Source organism: Gymnoscopelus braueri (assembly GCF_963280865.1).
Source record: "Gymnoscopelus braueri genome assembly, chromosome: 1".
Classification (NCBI taxonomy): Eukaryota; Metazoa; Chordata; class Actinopteri; order Myctophiformes; family Myctophidae; genus Gymnoscopelus; species Gymnoscopelus braueri.
In genome coordinates, this window is record NC_137603.1 from 43,319,228 (window position 1) to 43,340,464 (window position 21,237).

At 41.1% G+C, this 21,237-nt stretch overlaps 2 protein-coding genes across 3 annotated transcripts in view; one reads left to right on the top strand and one right to left on the bottom strand.

Annotated features, from left to right (window-relative positions):
• The window catches only part of LOC308085658 (ammonium transporter Rh type C 2-like), a 212,258-nt gene that overhangs the window by 45,484 nt on the left and 145,537 nt on the right, over window positions 1-21,237 (top strand). The window lies entirely within an intron of this gene.
• On the bottom strand, window positions 563-19,605 carry kif7 (kinesin family member 7). 2 transcript variants are annotated; one of them, XM_080426057.1, is made up of 20 exons: window positions 19,546-19,605; window positions 16,541-16,934; window positions 14,386-14,583; window positions 13,840-14,239; window positions 13,348-13,695; window positions 11,730-11,922; window positions 10,840-10,995; window positions 10,565-10,726; window positions 9,696-9,850; window positions 8,722-8,837; window positions 6,518-6,673; window positions 5,480-5,685; window positions 5,068-5,265; window positions 3,557-3,682; window positions 3,233-3,409; window positions 2,932-3,147; window positions 2,318-2,524; window positions 1,862-2,060; window positions 1,322-1,483; window positions 563-1,202 (listed from the first exon to the last, which is right to left on the bottom strand). In XM_080426057.1, exons 2-20 carry the CDS (start codon window positions 16,869-16,871, stop codon window positions 838-840), a joined length of 4,071 nt encoding a protein of 1,356 aa, XP_080282183.1. In that variant the 5' UTR covers window positions 16,872-16,934; window positions 19,546-19,605; the 3' UTR covers window positions 563-837. The 2 variants fall into 2 exon arrangements, with proteins under 2 accessions (XP_080282183.1, XP_080282182.1); XM_080426056.1 differs by having other exon boundaries at window positions 563-1,205.

The following is a 21,237-nucleotide window of genomic DNA, read 5'->3' on the forward strand; positions in this document are numbered from 1 at the left end:
ATCATAAGAATAAGATATCTTCTTAATCTAAGGTCTTTAAAGTTGGCCTCTCTGTAAAGTTCACATAATCCAAAGCTCACCTTTACCACTAGATTGAAATAAAACCATGAACCTGATCTTCTGAGCGCTATGCCAGGGCCTGAGTTTAAATCATGGAGGGTGTAAATAGCCCAAATGAGCCTTAAGGTGGTTAAGGTCTATAGCTAGACTAGTATGCTAAAGTCCATAGACTAGTTGCTCTCTCTCTCTCGCTCTCTCACACACACACAAAAGAAAAAAAACAAGCAAATGTTTTAATAGTTCAGAGCTTTTTCTTGCAATGTTAGGTGAGCTTGTAGTTCTGCTATTGCCAAATGTTCGCCTATTATGACATGCCTGTATAGGGGCCCTAGGGTTCATGTGATTAAATTCGTTTAAAATGTGTTTGTCAATACTTATTCAACAACTATTGTATTTACAGAGTGAAAATGTCTCCAGCCATAACAATCAAAATCAACAGATGACTGCAAAAGAAATAGTTTTTGATTTATCATTAAAAAATATATTGTGGGAAGAAATTGAATAAAAAAAGCACATTTATTTTTCAGAATGACAAATGAATCAAAGCATTAAAACATGATGACTTTAAAGCCAGATACAAGTTACATTATTTAAACTATGAGCATGAATATAACCTTCGTAAAAGTGCTTTGTATAAGAATGACTGGGTTTCTTTTTTTCATAAAACTATTTAAAAAAATGTATATACACAAGTAAAAAAAGTGAAGAATACAAAAAATAGAAAAGTTAATAGAAAACGAAAGTTTAGGGTCTCAAGAAAATACGTTTCCCATTCTTTTAAACAGGATTCCTTCGCACATCGATCAATGCATTGCTTGAGATTAGTGGTCCAATGTTCAGGCTGGATCGGCGAGACTCTCTGCGGGATTTAACTAGGGGAAGTGATGTAACTCCTCCACCCCAGGGTGCCGTTGCTGTTTGAACGACGCGATTAACAGGAATCTCCCCTGCTGCATAAAGCCGCAGCTCCTCCATAACCCCGGGTTCCTCCGTGGGGAGAGAAGACCGCCTCCACGTGGATGGGAGAGGGGTGTTCACCAGCTCCCGCATTTCCTCTCTGGACTTGGAGGGCTTCTCAGCCTGCCCTGCTCCTCTGCCATTCTCTGCTGGGCTTCGGCTCAGCTTCTCCATGCTGCCAACACCTGCTGATTTGCCATCAGATACCAGCCCATGTAACAAACAAGAACATGTTAGGGAGACTGATGAAATAACATGCAAGTTCGTATAGACAGACACCGCACCACACTAATAATAATATTACCTTTGGCATGTTCCTTTGGCTGGGTGACTGAACCACAAAGCTCCTTGAGTTTGCTGCTCAGCTCCAGGTTAGCTGTTTTGTAGTGGTTCAGTTCCTTACTGAGATTATGGATCCATCCCTCATAATGCCTCTGCCGTCCTGCAAGACCCTCATCCATTTGCTCTGTGAGGGGAGAGAGAACATACCAGGGAGAATAAACACAGTCCCAGCATAAAACACTTTCAAACTGACAACGTACAACAAAGTATAAAATAGGGCATAAGTGGTTAAGCTGTGTATAGCCATAAAGCTTGTTCAGATGTCAAATTGAAGGACAAAAACATATGAAATGGTACTCATGATAGCAGGCACATGTCAAGACTGTTGACCCACTGATGCTTTCACCCCCCAACCAAACCTAAACTTAACAAGACAACTTAACCTTCATTATAATCAGATCTCTAGTTATAGGCATTATCTGTTGAGGATCTGCAAACATGGTCCTTTACAAGCAGGTAACTGACAGCTAACTTTTATAATTGGTCACATGCAGATACCCACCCCGACATTGTTGCAGTAATAGCTGTATGCTCCTTTCGTGCTCCTTCTGCTGTTGCGTGAGTCGTCGATCTGTGTCTAGCTGCGTACGATCCAGGGCATTCTCTAGCCACTCCACCAGCTTCTGCTGCTCCTCCCCCCGCATTTCCAGATCAGCCAAGGCCAGCTGGAGTTTACGTTCCTCCTCACGAAGACACACCACCTACAGTCCACAACACACATTCATATTTTGAGCATATAACACACTCTGAGCTCTATGAGACTATAGGATTTCCAAAACCTGAAAGATTTTACACCTGCACTAACCTTAACCCAACATCTCCAAGAGGAGATGAAATAAAGGGGTTCTGGAGGCCCCTCTCCTTGAAATATTATAAATGATAAATCACCTACTAATTTGACTAGCCCCCCCCCCCCTCCACACACACACACACACACACACAAAATAAGGCTTCCCACCTTGTCAAAGTACTTGCACAGCAGAGCTCTTGTCTCAGAGGCAGATAAATAACTGAGCTTGGCCATGAGGTTCATTTCCCATTGGGAGAGCATGCTGGCAGAGGCCCTCAGCTGTCTCTGCCTTTGAGTGATGGCCTCGTTCTTGTACTCGATGGCTGCGTCTAAAGCCTCGATCGCCTCGTCCAACTGGAACAGGGTACGCTCCTCCTGAAGAGACAGATGGGGCAACATGCATTACTGGATATTTGAACTGCAGTTACATTGCTAACCCTGGATATTTGAACTACAGTTACATTGATACCCCCCCCCCCACACACACACACAGGTACATCATCCACCTTTCTCCTTCTAAATGCCAAACTAGACCAAGCCTACTGTTGCCTGAAAACAGAGGTCACAGCCCTTAGGCTAGGATCAGCAGTGATCCAAAGTGCACTGATGGTTGCCTCCTCATTTTGCACAACAACCAGATTATAAAATCTTATACCTTAGTGCTGATAATAGGTGCCCTTTCCTTAGTAAACAATCAACAGAATCAAGGTCTGTAAAAGAGAGGCGCCAACAGTGGACACGGTGCCATTAGGTTTCATTCCGTTGTTGGTCTAATGTCTGACCTCCGGGGAGAGCAGGTTACCCTGCCGAAGCTTATCGTCCAGCTCCACCCGCTGTTTCAGAAGCGTGTCCTTTTCTTGCCGCAGGTTGTTGATCTCTTGTCGGACCTGCTGTGAGTCCTGTGCACTGCTGCTGCGGAGGAGACCGTTTCTGTCACTCAGCTCCCGCTCTAGAGACTCAATACGTCCAGACAGGGTCACCAGGTCCTTACTGAGGGCCTGCAGGGGGAGGTGCCAGGAGCACGTTATAATTGATACTCAAACATTTCCACTGTGAATGAAAGGCGTATGTGTGTGTGTTTACCTGGCTGGAGCGGAGTCTTTTGGTCTCCAGTCCGCTGCGTTCTTGCAGCAGAGCCTCCTTCTTCGCCAGGATCTCCTCTCTTTTAGTGAGCTCTCCTTCTAGGTCCTCCAGTCCTCTCCTCTGTTCCAGTACCTTCTCCATCTCCTCATCCAACCAGCGCTTCTGCTCCTCGATCTTCTGCTCAGAGTTAGCGCATGCACACACGCACACACACAAAATATGAGTACAACCACACAAACACTGTACAATTATGTATATCTTCATGACACAACGTTGCTCAGAAGTCAAAATCAAATATTAGTGCTTTCCAGGTTCTTGTCCCACCTGTTGCTCCTCTAATGAAATGACTGAGCCGTTACTGCCACTGCGTCTCTGTTTTTGGAAGGCAGCAATCTCCTCTGTCTTTATACGCAGTATTTTCTGTTGCTGCTCATTCTTTATCTCCAGTTCCTAAAGGGAGAGATAGTATGGTGGAGAGGGGATGACAATTAATCAATTAATTGTCATTGACACTTTTAGGCTGGTTTCACATTTCGTTGCTGTCGAGCAGAAATCTCGTATCTCCATATTCCCCCCCCCCCCCCCCCAAAAAAAGATCTGTAAATTAATGCCCTACTTCATCAAGAGTGTCGCCCGAAAGTAGTGAAAATAGCTGATCTACAAGCTCACAACACCTTGCATCGCGACGCATTGTGAGCTTATAGATCGACATTTTTTAAATTATAATAAAAAAGGAACGGTTTCGGACATACAAGGTGTATGTCCCGACAGCAACGATTTGGTACAATTGCTTTGAACCGTGGCAGAGTACGATTGCCCCTCCCCCACCGGTCAGCTTTCACATTAGTAATGCTTTTCTGTACCCGAGTACACTTGCGAGGGAGTTGATCTATGATCCGTTGATTGAGTACAAATGTTGATCCGTCCCCGCGTACGGTGCACTAATGTTCACACTCATCAAAACATCTGGTAAGTGGACCCAGGCCCGGATCCCCGTTGTGAATCCACACCAATGGGGTAAGGACAAGGCCCTTCCAATCAACAACAATTGCACTGGTTGAATTTAACTGCTTCCAGCTTGAATGCCACCCGCTCAAATCATGTTTGCAAGACTTGTGGAATTGCTACCATCTGTTCACTGTAACCAATATTTGAATCTGCTCTGTATAATTAAACAAAAAAATAACCTTACACTGCAGCACAAAGCCTAAAAAATCCAATTGGCACAACTGACTAAACTGAAGTCCCTTTACATTACTTTTAACATCAAATTTAAATGTAGGCATTTTACAGACGCTCTTATCCAGATTGTCTTACAAAGTGCAAGGACAGTGAAAGGGCCACGTACATATGGAAAACAAGTGGTGAAAGAATTATACTGACAGGAGAACAAGGATATGCTTCAAAGTAACTAGGAAGTAAACAACTTATCAAGCATCTAAACAGTCGTCTAGGTAGAAGTACCAGGGTAGAGGGACGGTAGGGTGAAATAGAGATGTTAGGCATGTTAGGTGTGTTGTTCAGATACATGCTTGGTATGTTGCTTACTTGTCATGTTGCTTTGTGGCATATACTTGTTCGCCAAGCACTCAAACTTCTTGACCCACTAACTACGTTCAAAGAACTTACTCCGACCATGCAAGTCGCTTTGAATAAGAGACTGCTAAATGTCAAAATTGTTGGGTGAAGGATGATTGAACGCAGCCTGGCTAGGAGGTACATAATACTGCCACCCTGCTGCAATGGCACGGCGGGTTATGTCATGACACCACCAGAAGGCTGTTTGTTCTCCTGAAGCGGACAATTAAGGCGTCGGTGTTGAGGCGAAGCCACACCTTGACTCTGTGCGTCCTTCGTTGCATCTCGGTCTCTAGACGACGTTTCTGCTGGCTCTCCTGACGCAGCCGTCGCTGCAACTGTTCTTGCTGCTGCCTCATGCTCTGCACGCTGCGTTCCAGCTCTGTCACCCGACGTTCGCTCAACGCAGGCATGGAAGCCAGACGAGCGGTGTCCCTCTGACGCTGGCTGAGAACCTAACAAGCAGTCACACACACGTTGCTATTCAGATAGATGATGCTCAAACCAACCTTCTGCTTGCCCTGAAGAAGGCCATTTAGGGTCATAAAATGTAGGAATGGACAAAACTATTTGAAAATTCATGTCATGTGACTGTATATTATTTAAAACACATTTGAGAAACCAAAAGAAAACAGCATGTGTATAAATCTATATGTGTAAGAGTCGAACCTGAACTTTGCTCTGAGCGGCAGCTATCTTCCTGCGACACTCCTGTGCTCTAGTCCTGTCTGTAGCGCTGGTCTGCCGTTCCGGCTTCTCCAGATCCTGCAGCTGTCTCTGAGCTTCCTGTAACTCCTGCCGTGCCTGCACAGCTTCCCCCTCCAGGGCAGAGATCTTATGGCTGTACTGCCTGTTCAGGGCTTGCGCATCTTTACCTGTTACAGTATGTTATGTTATGCACACACACACACACACACACACACACACACACACACACACACACACACACACACACACACACACACACACACACACACACACACACACACACACACACACACACACACACACACACACACACACACACACACACACACACACACACACACACACAGTAAGTTAAGAACAAACTACAGTAGAGACCCTCTCTATGAAAATTATGCTGCTCAGGGTTATTGAGGGGTTATTGGGATGTGTAGTTTATGAGGAAAGAAAAATATAGACTTTAATTAAAAAGAAAGCTTCCACTACATTTTGCGACACATACGGTTTCAAGGTTCTCTGATCTAGACTTAATAAATGTTAACAATACTATATGTGTATATATTATCCTCAACCTTTTTGCAGTTTAAAGCGATGATGCCACCAGCTAATAAGGTGGAAAGAAGATGGAAGATGGTAGTTTCAAAGGAACAAATGAAGATGGGACTATGGCAGCTTCACAGACAAACCTATTATCTATGTCTATTACAATAAAAAACTGACAAATACAAGTTTGAACTTGTCAATGCTGGACACCCATACATTGTATTTTGGTGGTCTGTGCCTCGCTCATCATTTCGAAAATAGAACCGTGCTCTGAAAGATGCGGTTTTGACACAGCCACTTGATGACTCCAGTGTGACTACAGCCGGGTTAGTTTCTTCAAATGTCTTCGCCAGAAATAGCCGCATTGAGATGTGACGTTGTAGATTTGCTATTTTTGGGAAATGTTCCCCACAGAATCGAGATGCAGGGGTTCAAGTGGTTAAGAGGTTCGTACTGTACCTGTCTTGACTAGCTCTTTGATGAGTTCCTCCTTCATGCGGATGGTGACAGATAACTCTCTGATCTTCTGTTGGGCCTGGAGAAGACCCGACTCCGAGCACCCCTCAAAACCCTTCAGACTATCACGTACAGTGGTGTCCCCTGCATTGGAGTAGGCTGTATAGAGAGAGAGATGAAAGAGCGTTGTATTGTGGACTGGAATGTGGATTTGAATGCTGTTGTGTTGCTTTCATGTGATATAAGCATGTTCTTATTGTCTCTGCTCTAGCAAAGGCACATTTTTCCATTGGGACGATAATGTTTCTATTCTATCCTATTTACCAAAAAATACCAATATTACCTGCATGCCTTCTACAGTACATCTTCCATATTTTTATCCGTTTGAGGTTAGTTAGTTACTTAAGAAGTACCATCACTTACACCCTATGTATACTTAGTCGACCACGGTCCCCCAGGGCAATGTAGTCTGTACTTAAGTTGGTCTGCTCCTTTTTTCCCCTCTACACCAAATCTCTTCACCTGAAATTAGCCATATTCCCTAAAATTAGCCATCTTCCCTACAAGCTCACAACGCGTTGCAGTTTATAGCTTATACTATAATATTCGCACCCAGAATACGGACGCTTTCCGTGATCACCGTGAGGACGGTGATCACAGAAAATAATTTGTGACTACTTGAAAAAGGTATTGTTAAAAACGCTGGCACTAGCTGTACCCTGTCTTAAACAAGACCAGGAGACCTGGTTCTGCCAGACCCAGAATGAAGTCCTAGTATGTAACACACCTACAAACCACTTTATAATACTTGTGACATAATAATGATGTCATGAATAGTTCGTGACGAAAGGGGACGAAAGGGGGACAGACTTTTTTGGCTGGGGCCCGGGGACAAAGTGACAGACTTTTTTTTGGCTGGGGCCGGAGGACAAAGTGACCATGCCCATGTATGGACGAAACAGGTACAAAGCCTCATGTAAGCCCGACCCCTTGGGTCTGGCAAAAACCTCTGGCACTCAATGTGTTAAACGTCCACGTACGTATGTGTTTTTTAATGTCACTCACACCCACCACCTGCCTGTTGAGCTCCCAGGAATAAACAACAGAGCTACATTATACTGTAGCTCCTGCTTTTATTGTAAAAACGCTCTAACAACAACTCTAAAAAAAAACTAAACACACCATACATATCTTTACACTTAGTAGAAAAGCAGCCAACTCCCTATTTTAAAAGGGATGAGATGGTTTTGTTTAGTCAACCTAATTAGTTAATGTTAGCAATACATCCGCAATGAAAGGAACTTTTCATTGCAGCATATTTTGTTGTCATTAAAATGTCTGTGATTGAAGATAGGATATCCATGCAGTATGTATTGCACTAGTTAGCAAGTCTTCAGCAAACAATATTAACAAACAGCCATAGATTTCTATTAGAAATTATTCTAATATACAGTAACAATGGTCACAATGATTATGTGGTTGCAGTACAAGCAAAGAAATGAATGAAACAAATGAATTAATTAAACCCCAGCCTCAACTGTGATGTAACAAATCATAATGTTATTTGGACCAGTTGCTGAGAGAGGAAGGTCGGAGAACTAGAAAGACACAAGACAACGTTCTACAAGAAGAAATGTGCACACTGTAATGAGAGAACACACAACACTGTCTTTTTGCTCCTCTGAATTCTCAGAATCCTCAAAAAGTTCTACCTCTTATGGCGTATGCTATGGCCTTTTCATTTATTTCGAACATTATTAAAAAATAAATGAGAAAAGACAAAGGAAATAAAAAGGAAGTAATAAAGAAAGTGCCAAAGTTATCTTAACTCATTCACTGCCAGAACTTTTTTTTTTTGCGTTTGCCCACTGCCAGAGATTTTTAATTAAAAAAAAAAAGTACTCAGGAGCCGAGATACAAAATGTTTAAGTTTTAAGTTAACAAGGAAGTGGATGGGAGTCTAGATCTTCAACAAATCATATCTCCTTGGTCTTTGGGTTAAAAAATAAATAAATAAATAAGAAAAAAAAAAAAGGGGGCTTAAAGGACAAAAGTCGTTTTAGTCGTTCTAGGCAGGGAATGAGTTAACATCATCGAAAAAGGAGTAGGAAGAAGTTTTGTGAAAACTTGTACTCTCTCTCGTTTGGAACAACTTTTGAGTATTGTTCGGTAATAATAGGAGGATTATAGCAGGATGGTAGACTCACATGCTTGTTTGTTGCAGTGTAAAGAGTATAGCTGGTCTGAGACTTGTGGCTGAAATATCAGCCCTTTACTTCCTGCTGACAGCATATCCCTCTTCGTCCAAGTAAGGTTCACCTGTCTACAGGAAACATATGATTTACATTACCAAACAAACTACTCTGTAGTTGTTGCTGTGTTGCCGTTGTATGAGGAAGGACTGATTGCTTTAATGAAGTATTATTTTCTTAAGTAGAACACTAAAACAACAAATCCAAGTCATATTGTAGCTTGATTAAGTGTGATTAAGGTGCTGAAAGTGGTATTTATTTTCTTAAAATAATTGTTTTATAGCTCTATAATCCAATAGTAACTCTTGCTATAGAGTGTTTGTTCAGTAACAGCGGTCTCCCTGTCTCTCCAGCTCTTTTCAGGTCAGATACCAATTTCATCTAATCAGGAGAGAGACAGACCTCATACAGGATACAGAATAAACATTCACTTACAGCACCTTTAAATTCCCTTTATTTTTGCATGGCAAAATACAAATGAAAAGTGTTGCAACCTGTTCTGGTCATCATCAGGGTCAGATGTGACCACACCAGCATGTAAGACCTAGCAGTGCTTCAATCTATTCTTTAGGTTTATTTCAACAAATAAGACATACCAGGGAAACAAAGATGAATAAGAGGCTCCTTGCACGCAGAAAAAAAAGATTTAATAAAGCTTAAATAGGCGCATATGAAAACAAACAAAGGGGCCACAAAGCAAAACATGAACACGTTTCAACACGCATCTCAAGCAACAACTTCTAGAGACGCTGAATTCAAAGAGGCCTGTTCATTGTTGTTTCCCTGGTATGTCTTCTGGACATTTTTGGAGGCACTTAATTTTCCACAAAGGGTTTAAACAAATAAGACATACCATGTGTGACCTTACTAATAGTCAAATATCACTTCATTTAACATGCAATTCATGTGCCAACATGGCAGAAACATACTTGCGTCTTTCCCTGGTTAGGTTGGTTTGCGTTTCCTCTTCGCCACAGTTTGTCATTTCTTCTTCCTCTGGGTCCTGGTGTTCCTCAAAGATATTACCATAACAACACTGTTCCTGGTCCCCCCATGGTTCATTACCACAACCCACTGGACTGCTCTGTAACCGCAAGCACACCTCTACACATTAATACAGTTCTTCATATTCAACCACGATTAAGCAAGTTATTTAAAAGATCAGTATGACCTTTAATTATGTTATCATGTGTATTACTCCATGGGTTTCAAACAAACAAATAATCCCATCTTTTCCCTAAAATTAATAATGTTTATTTTATTCAGAATGTTGTCAAAGCCTGAAATCTGATTAGTTGCTTATTTGTATGGCAGTGGAAAATAGAACTAGATGTCTGTGTTGCTCTACCACGGTTCAATATGTATTTATTGAAACCACGGCCATGCCGCCATGCACACGTGTCTTAATAAATATCCCACTTTCAGTCATTAAAGACAACACAAGATGGGGCAATTCCAAATGTCCACCTTACTGAACGTTCCACAGCTAGATATGTGCGTAGAACATATTAATAAATGAGTGGCCATGCACCTATTAACATTTAACATTTCAAATGTATCCAGGCAACTAGACATTTAAATCCTTGACGACGGTGATTAAACTAAACGGGATAAGCTTCCAACTGCAATGGAAATATCCAAGTACAGATATTACACATCTCTAAACTCTATTTTCATCTCTTTTTCAAGGTTAATTTGATTCATTACTAGAGCAATGACATCATTGCCATCAATAATGCTGTATGTGGGAGTCAATTAGTAAGGGGTCTAAAAAATAGCTGTCGTCCTGGACCGTTACCTGTCTGGCTGTCACTCCATTGTGGCTGTTGCGCCGCGTGGAGCCCAGAGGGGCAGTGTGAGGCCGTGGTCTCAGATGCAGACCCAGTCCCAGTAGCCCTGGTGTAGACAGCAGACACTGCAGCTCTGCTATCAGGTCCTGCTGCTCTTGTAGCTTATCACTCTGAGAGAGAGAAGACCACCAATGATCACACTCACACACACAAATATATAACATGATGATGAATCACAGACATATAACACCAATAGAACATCAAAGGATGAAGCTGGTCTGACCTGTTGCTTGTATTGCTCCATGGCATCCTCGAGGGCTGCGAGGAAGTCTATGTTCTCTTTCTCCAGCTGCTCGACCTGGGCTTGAAGCTGGGTGATGCTCTCCTCCCTTTCATTTTCATGGCTCCATTTCTCCCCTGTAGCCTCTGGGTCCTGGTCCTAAACCATAGTTATTATGTATCATAAGTCTAGTCTAAAAAATACAGTCAGAAAAAGAAAGAAATACAAATAATAATAATCATGTGTAGGGGGAAACAGTTACTATAATTGAACTAATTGATGTAATAAATAATCTAAAATATAATACATGATCGATTTTGGGGGGAATTGTTTTCCTTCCAAAATGTTAAGAAATTGTGAAAATAGTAAGTAAGCTTATTGTAATACATAACACCGTTGTACGACAAAGGATATATATATATATTTTAAATGTTTATTATTTTTGCAATAGCGGTTTCTTTTTTTTGCATTGATTCGTTGATATATATAAAAAATATCAAGAATATATTTAAAAACGTGCTTCAAGATTATTCAATCCTATTTTAAAATTGCCTAGAGGGTGGGACGACCGCGGACCACGGGCCGTGGTCACAAACGTAACATTCGGACCGTTGCTCCGATCCGCACCAAACTTGGCACAAGCACTGTTCAGGGGTCTGCCATGCAAATAGTCACAAAACAATTCGTGGCCCTGCAACAGTGTTTAACACTTCAAATGGCCATAACTCGGTGAACATTTCTCTGATCAGCGCAATATAGGACTGGATTTGAAGGCCTGAAAATCGAGTCATTGATAGAATAATTGCTAAATAATTGATAGCTGGAGCCATATTTGGTGGTTGCAGGGTAAGAGTATTGATGGGTTCCCAGATTGGGAGTATTGTGACTGTCACCTGATTCTTTAAAGCAATCCTTCCCGTCCTTAATGTAACACTGTCCTCAGTAGAGCTGTTGTCGATGCCGCTGTCCGGTCCAGAGGCAGAGGTCAGGCCGCTCCTCTCCTCCTCCACAGAGTATAGCCACTCCTTCACTCTGAGGCTTTGTTCTGCACTCAGCGCCTCCTCGTTCTGCAACTCATGCAGTAACCTGAGTGGGGAGCAAGGTTATCATAGTTAATGGAAATGAAATTAAGTGAAATAAAAATAACAATAAGGCTTTACAAAAAAAGATAACTGAAACGGTATTGTATGTTTACAAAACTAACAAAAAGATCTGAGAAAAGATTAGTAGCCTAGTATTTAGGGTGGATATGAAATATTTTATCTGTGGCAGTTTTAAATGTGAAACTGTCTTGTTGAGTTATTACAGAATACTTTTTTCTAGCGTTAATAAGAAATAAATACAATGTGCATCTGAGGCTGTCTTGCAACTGTTATTTTGGAGCGCTGTTTTTTTCCACTTTGTAGGTTTCTTGAACTTAGTTGTATCTTAAGCTGAACAACCACTGCCTAAACAAAAAGGAATCCAGAGGAAGCGCACCCGCTTGTTTCTTAAATTTTTCTATCCTTTTAGATACTCAATACTGACAAATGCCCCATATTATTACAAATTAAAAATAACATTAAAAATGATTAAAAAACTAAACCTAAGCCTTTTCAAAAAACACAAAATAAACTAAACTAGCAAACCCTCTCTAAAATCGAATTAAAAGTAATTAAAAAGTGAAACTATAATACCCTTGGAGGGGAGGGCAGATAAAAAATGTAAAACATTTTCATGGATAACAAAAAGCGTGGGAATGCAAGAGAACGAGTTACATGTGTTTACCCATCTGACCATACTAACATTATGGGAAATCAACAGAAATGTCCCTCTAGTCTCACTTTGCATTCAGCGCTTCCATACAGCATAATATGAGGCATCTAAAACAATTTTAATCTTAAAATGTGTAACAATCAACATGTTTTTTTTTTAAAGGCACATTACCCCAAATGTATACGAACAAATCCCACAGGGCTTAAGCAGATACTAACACACTAAAGAAGGTATCAATAGTATCAATTCAAGAGACAATTTGTGTCAATACCACATAAACATAATAGGAGTTAAAAGATGGTTGAGTAACATCTTATATACAACAGTCTCGTTGCTGTCCGGCAGAAACCAGCTAACTCAATTCTTCCGCTTTTGCAATTTTTTCCATACATCAGTGCTATTGAACACCCTTTACGTCTGTGTGTTGATTAAAAGAATATTGAACCAATGAAAAGTATTAAAAAAGGGCTTCTGACAAAACCAGCTAACTCCATTGGATCCTCAAACTTTCTGCTAAACCAGCTTACTCCACCAAAGGTGGGTGGAGTTAGCTGGTTTTGCTGACTCCAGGCTCCACCCCCTTTTGACCTCCAACCTCATTGTGAGCTTGGAGGTCCATTTAGCTGCACTAATCAATGATGAACTAACTCCACTTTTTGTTTTGTTTTAGTCATTTCCTGAAAAATGAACATTTTGGAGTTAGCTAGTTTCTGCCGGACAGCAGAGATATAGTAAATAATGTGGTTATGCTGTAACCTGTATGCAGTATCTGTACAGGTCCTGTAGTGGGCACTCTGGGCCTGCAATCTACTCATCTCTGCCTCTCCATGTCGAGGTCTCCTGTGTGGATCGGCATGCGAAATTATTCGGGTCTCAGATCGCTGACGGTTTTCCAGGGCTCGGCGAAGGGCCTTGATTTGTTGCTCCAGCCCCTCCACCCGGTCTGGCTCGCCCTTGCAGTTCACAGTAGCCCGGTTCTGAATGTTCCGAGCTCGCTTGGCATAGTTCAGTGTATTCAGACTCTCATCAAAGTCTGCCGAGGACGGGCTGATGCAAGCAATCATCAGTGTTTTAGAGTTTCCTCCCAAAGAGTCTTTTAGGATCCTAAGTGAAAAAAGCCACATAATCAAACAAAAATAATAACCTCCAACACTGGTAAGATACATACAGTATATGACCACTTAAAACTTAATAATTTGTTGAGCAGGGTCCCTCATAGGTGTATATCCTCATTTCTGAACAAAGTACCTGGTAATTTTGGAATCTCTGTAAGGTATATGGGTGCCTTTCCTCTTGGGGTCCCCCAGTGCCCCTATAACATTTCCCAAAGCCAGCAGGCCACTGTTGATCTGAATGCTCTCCTTCAGCCTTTCCCCGGTGTTCCCTGTCCGCAGAATGCGCTCCGACCCTGCCAGGTCCACAAAGTGGAATTTGGAGTACAAGACATGTGGCCCAGCACCTGCAGTGCTCCCAAAAAGTCGCGAGCCACCCCGACGCTGGTCCATATGCACAGTGAAAATGGTATGGGAACGGCTGGAATGGGGATTCATTTGGGTTGCTCCTGTGTGCCTGGCCGTGTTTCCCGACTCCAGCAGGCTCAATACCTCATCGAGACCTTCCACTTCACACTCTTTCACTCCACATAACACTACAAGGTTATGTGCATGCACACAGAGACACAGACAATCATGGTTACTGTTGTTGACCTGCACAATATTTCATTATCAACCAAGTATAAAACAGGAAAAATACTTTTATGTAAATAATATGAAACTTGTTGACATTGATCCTTACCTATGTTGCCTTTATCCTCCCTGATGTTAATTTGCCTACTGGCAGTCTCCACTTCCAGTAAGTCCTTGAACTCCTCTTTGTAGACCTCCAGGTAGGAAACTCGGACAGAAAAGTCTGTGAGGTCATTCTCATCAAGCAGCTTGAAGACCTCTGCAACAGCTCTGGGGATGATGCCCTGCTCTTCATCCCTAAATGAAGCTACACATGGAACAACATGGCCTTATATATTCATAATACACAAAGCAGGGGGGGTTTGTGCTACTTAACCTGAAGAAGAGTCAGAGTGAAATGCCTGATTTAACCACTTTAATCCTGGTGACCCTATAAAATCTTCCCCAAAAACATTGTATGTTAAAATAGGCAATCTACAAGCTCCTAATGCGTTCGCGATGTGACAAGTGAGCTTGTAGATCACCTACTTTCGCTATTCGTCGTATGACCAAGTGCATACAGAGCTTAAATGGTTAACTTACAATTACAAGTAACAGTACAATGTTCACTCACTTGTGCTTTCTTTCAGTTCTGTGGTCGTGATCCTCAAATAAAATAACTGAAAAACTGTGTTATCCTCCTTCTATTGGTTGTATCCTCTCTCTTTCTCTTCATTATGCATTTGTCCAGTGGACAGCATTAATCAAAACAATTTATCAGTGAAATGCTTAAGTGTGATTAACATAATGCATTTCAAATGATTTTTTTCATAACCTCTTTACGTAGAGCTGCATTCGACTTCAGAGCCTTCACCAAATGTCAATGTGGGTGTAAATACTGCCTTTGCCTCCCTTATTTACTAAAAGCGACAATAACCGCTTAGTTTAGTTCATTTAGGGAGACTCAACCAATCAACAAAAAAAACACAAAAGAACAGTGGGGAAAAAGAAGGTCCCAATAGGTCAGAGAGAAAACAAAATAGAAGAATGAGGGGAAAAACCATGAAATGCACAAAAAAATTAAGTACCTCTTGTTTCATGCATTACATGGTTTCCCACATTCTTCAGTTCTTTTTAACACATCAATCAAACCCAGCCATGTATCAAACAACCACACCCTGGCCCACCTGAGAGTGGTGCCCTCAGGTTGCTTTCAAGTGGTATAATTTGGAAACAAACTATAAATCCTTTGCATTATGAGTGGAAAGGGCAGCGCATAACATGTTGAGGATAAAGCACATCACCAGAGCCAAGCTCCCAGCAGATTACTCGTCAGCTACAGTGTAAAATCCTGAATGTTCATTTAAATCTGAAAGTGAACAAATGTCACCATATGGACTCATATTTGTACACTCTCTGAGCTACAAATGGATGAATTATCCCGGAGGATTTTACTATGCAAGTAGAATGCAATAGGAGGAGAACTAACACCAAGCTTTGAACAAGTATCGTCTCAGGCTGTTTTCTAATACAGGTGTTTACGCTAAGGAATGACCTCAAAATTAGTAATCACTGCCATCAGAGTGATTACAAATTGGGGCTCCATGATTTCCTGCTTGCAGTTGGGAAACAGGTTAATTACACCCACATGCACAGGCTATTGCAATTACTACTCTAGAGCATGTGTGTCTGTGACACAGAGATTACCTCCAATGCTCCAATTCTAATCACATTTGGATGAAACTTCACACATAGGTTGACAATCGACCCAGGATCGGAGTCAGTATTCATTAATTACACTATTAATTTCCACCAAAGGCTAATGGAATCAATGTGAAGAAGACGTTACAGCTTTTGAACTAGACAATATTAGGCAAAAGCAAATATCCTGATCCTGCTCTGTTTGCTTGACGGCGCACCCGTTTGTGGATCAGAGGGGGCTAGGCTCCATCTCGCACGCACGCACGCACACACGCACAGAAAGAGAGCGATAACTACATTTGGAAATCAATCAATTCACACAGCAATTTTGCATCTGGCCTGCCCACTCAAGTATGTGAGTAGGCATCACTCTGAGTGTCATTCTAGCTATGTTTTACAATAGGCCAATAGCCATTTGGGACAACATGTTTTTTGTTTACAACTAGTGGTCTGTTTATTTGGTGCAATCAAATATAAAAACAACAACATCAATGTATCAACTTCATGCCGATCGTTCAAGCAAACAGACCATTAGGTGAGAAGATGCACAGAGTGTGTGGGAGAATGAGAATATGTAAACTTACAAATATTGGCTTCTCCAACTGTGTACGTCTTGCCTGAGCCTGTCTGACCGTAGGCAAAGACTGTGGCATTGAAACCCTGGAAGAAGGCCTCAATTAGCGGCTGGACTGACACAGTATAAACCTCCTCCTGGCAGCAAGCTTCTTCAAACAGGAAGTCACAAAGGAAGTGCCGGTCATGGCCCAGAGTAACACGACGCTGTTCTTGGTCCACGGTAATACAGCTCTCGTGGCTGTGCAGACGCTCTTTGGGCAGCAGCGGACGCACTCGGACAGCAACCTGAACAGCGGTGTCCTCTCCTCTGCTCTGCCCACTTGGCACTTTGGGAGACATATCGGCTGAGATTCACTCAGCGTTCTTCGCTGCGACTGCTATGAACATATCATATTCAGCCCACTAGAAAAGAAATACAGATATATTTCAGTCACCAATGTCTTTTCTAATTATGTCAGGTCATGAAATAGCATTGACTATCATAATTCAAAGACCCCCAGTTTGGTTTGCATTAGGCCACGGACCGCTATAACTCTGAGTGTGTACAAATGGAACCAAATGGACCCATATGGGTCCATTTGGTGCCATGTCCACACTCTCTTGAGTTACAGACCCATAAGAGTCAATTTGGTTCCTAATCCGTTTGCTGGGGAACCCCTGGAACCCCCTCAAGGACCCTGGGTCCCCACTTTGAGAACCACTGATGTAGAGAAGACAGCTCTTTTGTCATTAGATTGGCGGTCTGTATACCAATGTAACAGCATAGCACCACAAAATATACACACATATCTAGCTGCAGTAGCTAGGCAACAATCATTGCCATGGGAGCAGCATCGCATAAGACCATGCCAATTAAATTTGATTTGACATGGTAAAATCATGGCAGTTGACTTCCCATATCAAATGGTATATTATTCTCCAGTATCTAACCTACTTCAACATACTGTATGTCTACATGTTGTGTTTATTAAGTGTAGAAATAAGCAATTTTGAATGTAAATATTTCAGTCACTATAGCTGAAAACACACGTTGCTTTTGGTTTAGGGTAGAACCAACATTTAAACATTAAAGATGTAGCTTAAAGCAGTACTATGTAACTTTTTTATTAATAAAATGTAATTATGTCCAACCTTTATGGTAGACTACTAGAGTGTGGTAATACAATATAACTAAATGGGGTATTTTGTGTCCCTGCTCTTCTATTGAGACATTTAGATTGTGTCAAAGGTCATGCCCCCCCCCCCCCCCCCCCCAACTGTTTCATCAACATAAATAAAGATGCTAAGATCACATAATGGACATACAAACAAAAATTCTCCTCGTATTCAAGTCATCTCGGGGTAAGTAAAGAACAGAAATACAGCAATTTATTGTGAACTATACTCATTTAATCAAGAGCATCCTTATCCTTGCACCCACAACAGCAACCTCCTGGGTCACATAATATGATAGGTTACTGATGTCGGTGTAGCACCTAGTAGAACCTCTGCCCTGCCTTGACCTCCCTCCCTGTCATGTGTGCCATCGTCATGTTATGTTACTATTCTAAATGATGTGAACGGATTTACTTTAATGCATCTCCAGAATCATTCATTTACGTACCGCCGTACGACGGTGTCGCTTGTCGAAGAGCGCTGATTTAAGCTTGTAGATCACCTCTTTAAGTCAAGCGACACGGCGATACGACGGAGTATACATTGAAGTTTAAGATTGTCTTTCATCATCACGCACCATGGTCAGTGTTGCCATGTCCGCTTATTATAAGCTATTTTGGGCTTGTTTTTCTGTAAAGTTGCTTGTAAAGTTGATTCTCAAACATTTTCATGTCAAGGACCCCCAAATTAATATATATTTGTAGACCCAACCTTATGAAAATATGTTGTGCCAGATGATCCCCCACACAAGATTTTGAGGATTTGAAAATATTCCTAAATTTTCACTTTTACAAGATATTTATTTGAAAATAGCATAGCATATCTATAATCTCAGAACGAAGATCGGCTATTACCAAATAGCCAATGTTGGTTAGAGTGCTCATGTAGACTAATAGTCGCTTCTTTTGGGCTTGTTTTCATAAACCTGGTTGCTTATTTCTCTCGCACAATCTGGCAACACTGACCATGGTCCATCATGATGGGGTTCGCCCGCTAACTAACAGTCAGCCAAGTTGGATGATGACAATCAATGTAACTTGTTAAATAGCTCGGCACCCAACCTGATTGTTGGTCAACTATGACTACACGACATCACATAAATCAGATGTGACTGACATACATGTACTGTAGCTAATGCCAGTGGTGGGAAGTAAGTACTATATAAGTACATTCGGATTTACTCAAGTACTGTATAGGTGAAAGTTTGAGGTATTTTGACTTTACTTCTCCACTACATCTCAGGCAATTATAGTACTTTTACTCCACTACAATTATTTGACAACTTTAGTTACTTTGTAGATTTTGATTATTACAAAACATACCCCACTTCAGCCCTATATATTATGTCGGCCATTTGTAGCAGATCTACAAGCTCACAATGCCTCACGATGCGAGGTATTGTGGACTTGTAGATGTGCTATTTTCAAAATATTTTGTATACATTTTGAACTTGTGAAATTGGACATTCTGCTCAATGAGTAGGCTACTTTAAGTACACTTTGATGCCAAAACTTTTGTACTTTTACTCAAGTTTATTTTGAATTCCGGGAGTCACTTTTACTTGTAACAGGAGTATTTCTAGTATTGCAGATATTGATACTTTTACTTAAGCAAAAGTGTGAGTACTTTTTCCACCACTGACTGTATGTAGCTAATGCTAGTGAACGTACCTCTCCTGGGCTAACGTTAGCCAGTTAGCAGCTGTCTCAACAACAAAAGCAAAACAAGAGCATGAGGCGGTCTAATAATCAGCCTTTGAGTAGAAATGCTGCTGCCTCTTGCTTGTAATGCTGCAGCTAAACCACACATTTAGGTCAATTAGTTGACTTATCTTCAATTAAAAGTAAACGATACTCACTTTGCTATGTTGCCAACAACATAGATCCTAAAAACTGTGCTTCGGCTGCTGAAGAGAGTTTTTTGGAAGTTAGAAACAGGGGTGGAGCTTCACGTTGGGGGTTGTTGCCATCTGATTTAGTTGTCATCTAGTCCAGGGGTCCTCAACGTTTTTCAGTCCAAGGACCCCTTAGCTGAGAGAGAGTTGAAGCAGGGACCCCCACTACATATTGGATAAAAGATGTAACTTTTTCATAGATTTCATGGATTCATGTTCATGTGTGTTTTCAGACATTTAACCACTTAAACGGTCAATACCTAGTAAACTTGACCTTTCACTCTGTGCTCTGTGTCTGCTCTTTTTTTCCTTGTTTTCCCTCTACACCAAACCTCTTTGCCGAAAATAGCCGATGGTGCTGTGAGCTTGTAGATCTGCTATTTTTCCCTATTCTCTTCAAAATAGGGATGCTAGGGTTCAAGTGGTTAATGTAAATAAAGTTCCCATCACACAAATATTAAGTGGACCCCCTGTAGTAACTCTGAGGACCCGTTAGGGGTCCCGGACCACCTGTTGAAGAACCCTGATCTAGTCAAACACTACAGCCTGGACAACTTTGATAAGACATTAAAGCCGTTTATGCAAAGATGAACAGATTTAGCAAGATAATGACAGATTTTATTATTATTTACAACAACAAAATCACAAGTCTTCCAGAACATTCAAAACAGATTTGGGATATTTCACATTTATGTTTCGGGTAGATCCAAATGTCACCCTTTTATGGATTAATTCTTGAAAAAAAAGGAAGAAACAGAAATTCAGGAAAATTACAATACAGTATTAATTCCTTAAAGTAAAAAAGTAATGAAAATCTTCTATTCTAACTAATGGATGTTTTGATTGAGTCTGTCCTCAGGACCACAATGGACTTTTTTGTGTTATCCTTTTAGCCTCAAAGTATGACTGTAACACATGCTGTTTACATTTCTGACTAATAAAGTATTCTTTCTTTTTCCTTTATTTATTCAGGGAAGCCCATTGAGAGCAAGCTCTCTTTTTAAAGGACGCCCTGATTACAGCATGAAAACAAGTACAGTCATAAAATACAATACATAATGAAAAACAATAACAAACATTTGAACTACATTAAAACAAATCACAGATGCAAATAAATATAGGTTTACATGAAACAGGTGCAGTCACTATCTAATGTGTCCTCAAGAAGCACCCTAAATGTCTCTATGGAGACCAATCGAACCTGAAGTTTGTTCCATCAATCAATCAATAACCCTGGGAAGACTTAATAATGTCACACACGGCTCTAAATCCCACTGCCCTTTCCATTGAGGGGGGCAAATTATGTTATTTGCTTTCAACTGTCACCTGTGTCCCACTACAGTGCTTGAGGAAATTGACAGTCAATTCCAGAAATAAAATTCTCAGTCCAATAAAGCACACCATTGAACAAGTGGACCTTGTAAAGCAGCATCCCATACACAGTGTAAATACATGACATTACAAAGTAACAGATATACAGTAAATTATATCTGCATGAAACGTAATGTATACCTACTCTGTTGCATGACAGTGTTGTGTATAATTTAGGCGTAAGGATACCCATGTAAAATATGTTCCTAATATAACACATGTAGTGAGGTTACATGTGAGGGTTATTTAATAAAATTCACATTCAATTTTAATATAGGACTAGAG

Bases quoted from the DNA above. Each gene is read 5' to 3' on its own strand.
- kif7 (XM_080426056.1), bottom strand. From the start codon at position 16,871: ATGTCTCCCAAAGTGCCAAGTGGGCAGAGCAGAGGAGAGGACACCGCT. The intron at 14,584-16,540 runs GTAAGTTTACAT...TTCCATGTGTAG, and splicing joins AGTTGGAGAAGCCAATATTT to CTTCATTTAGGGATGAAGAG. The intron at 11,923-13,347 runs GTTACAGCATAA...CTCCCCACTCAG, and splicing joins TGTACAGATACTGCATACAG to GTTACTGCATGAGTTGCAGA.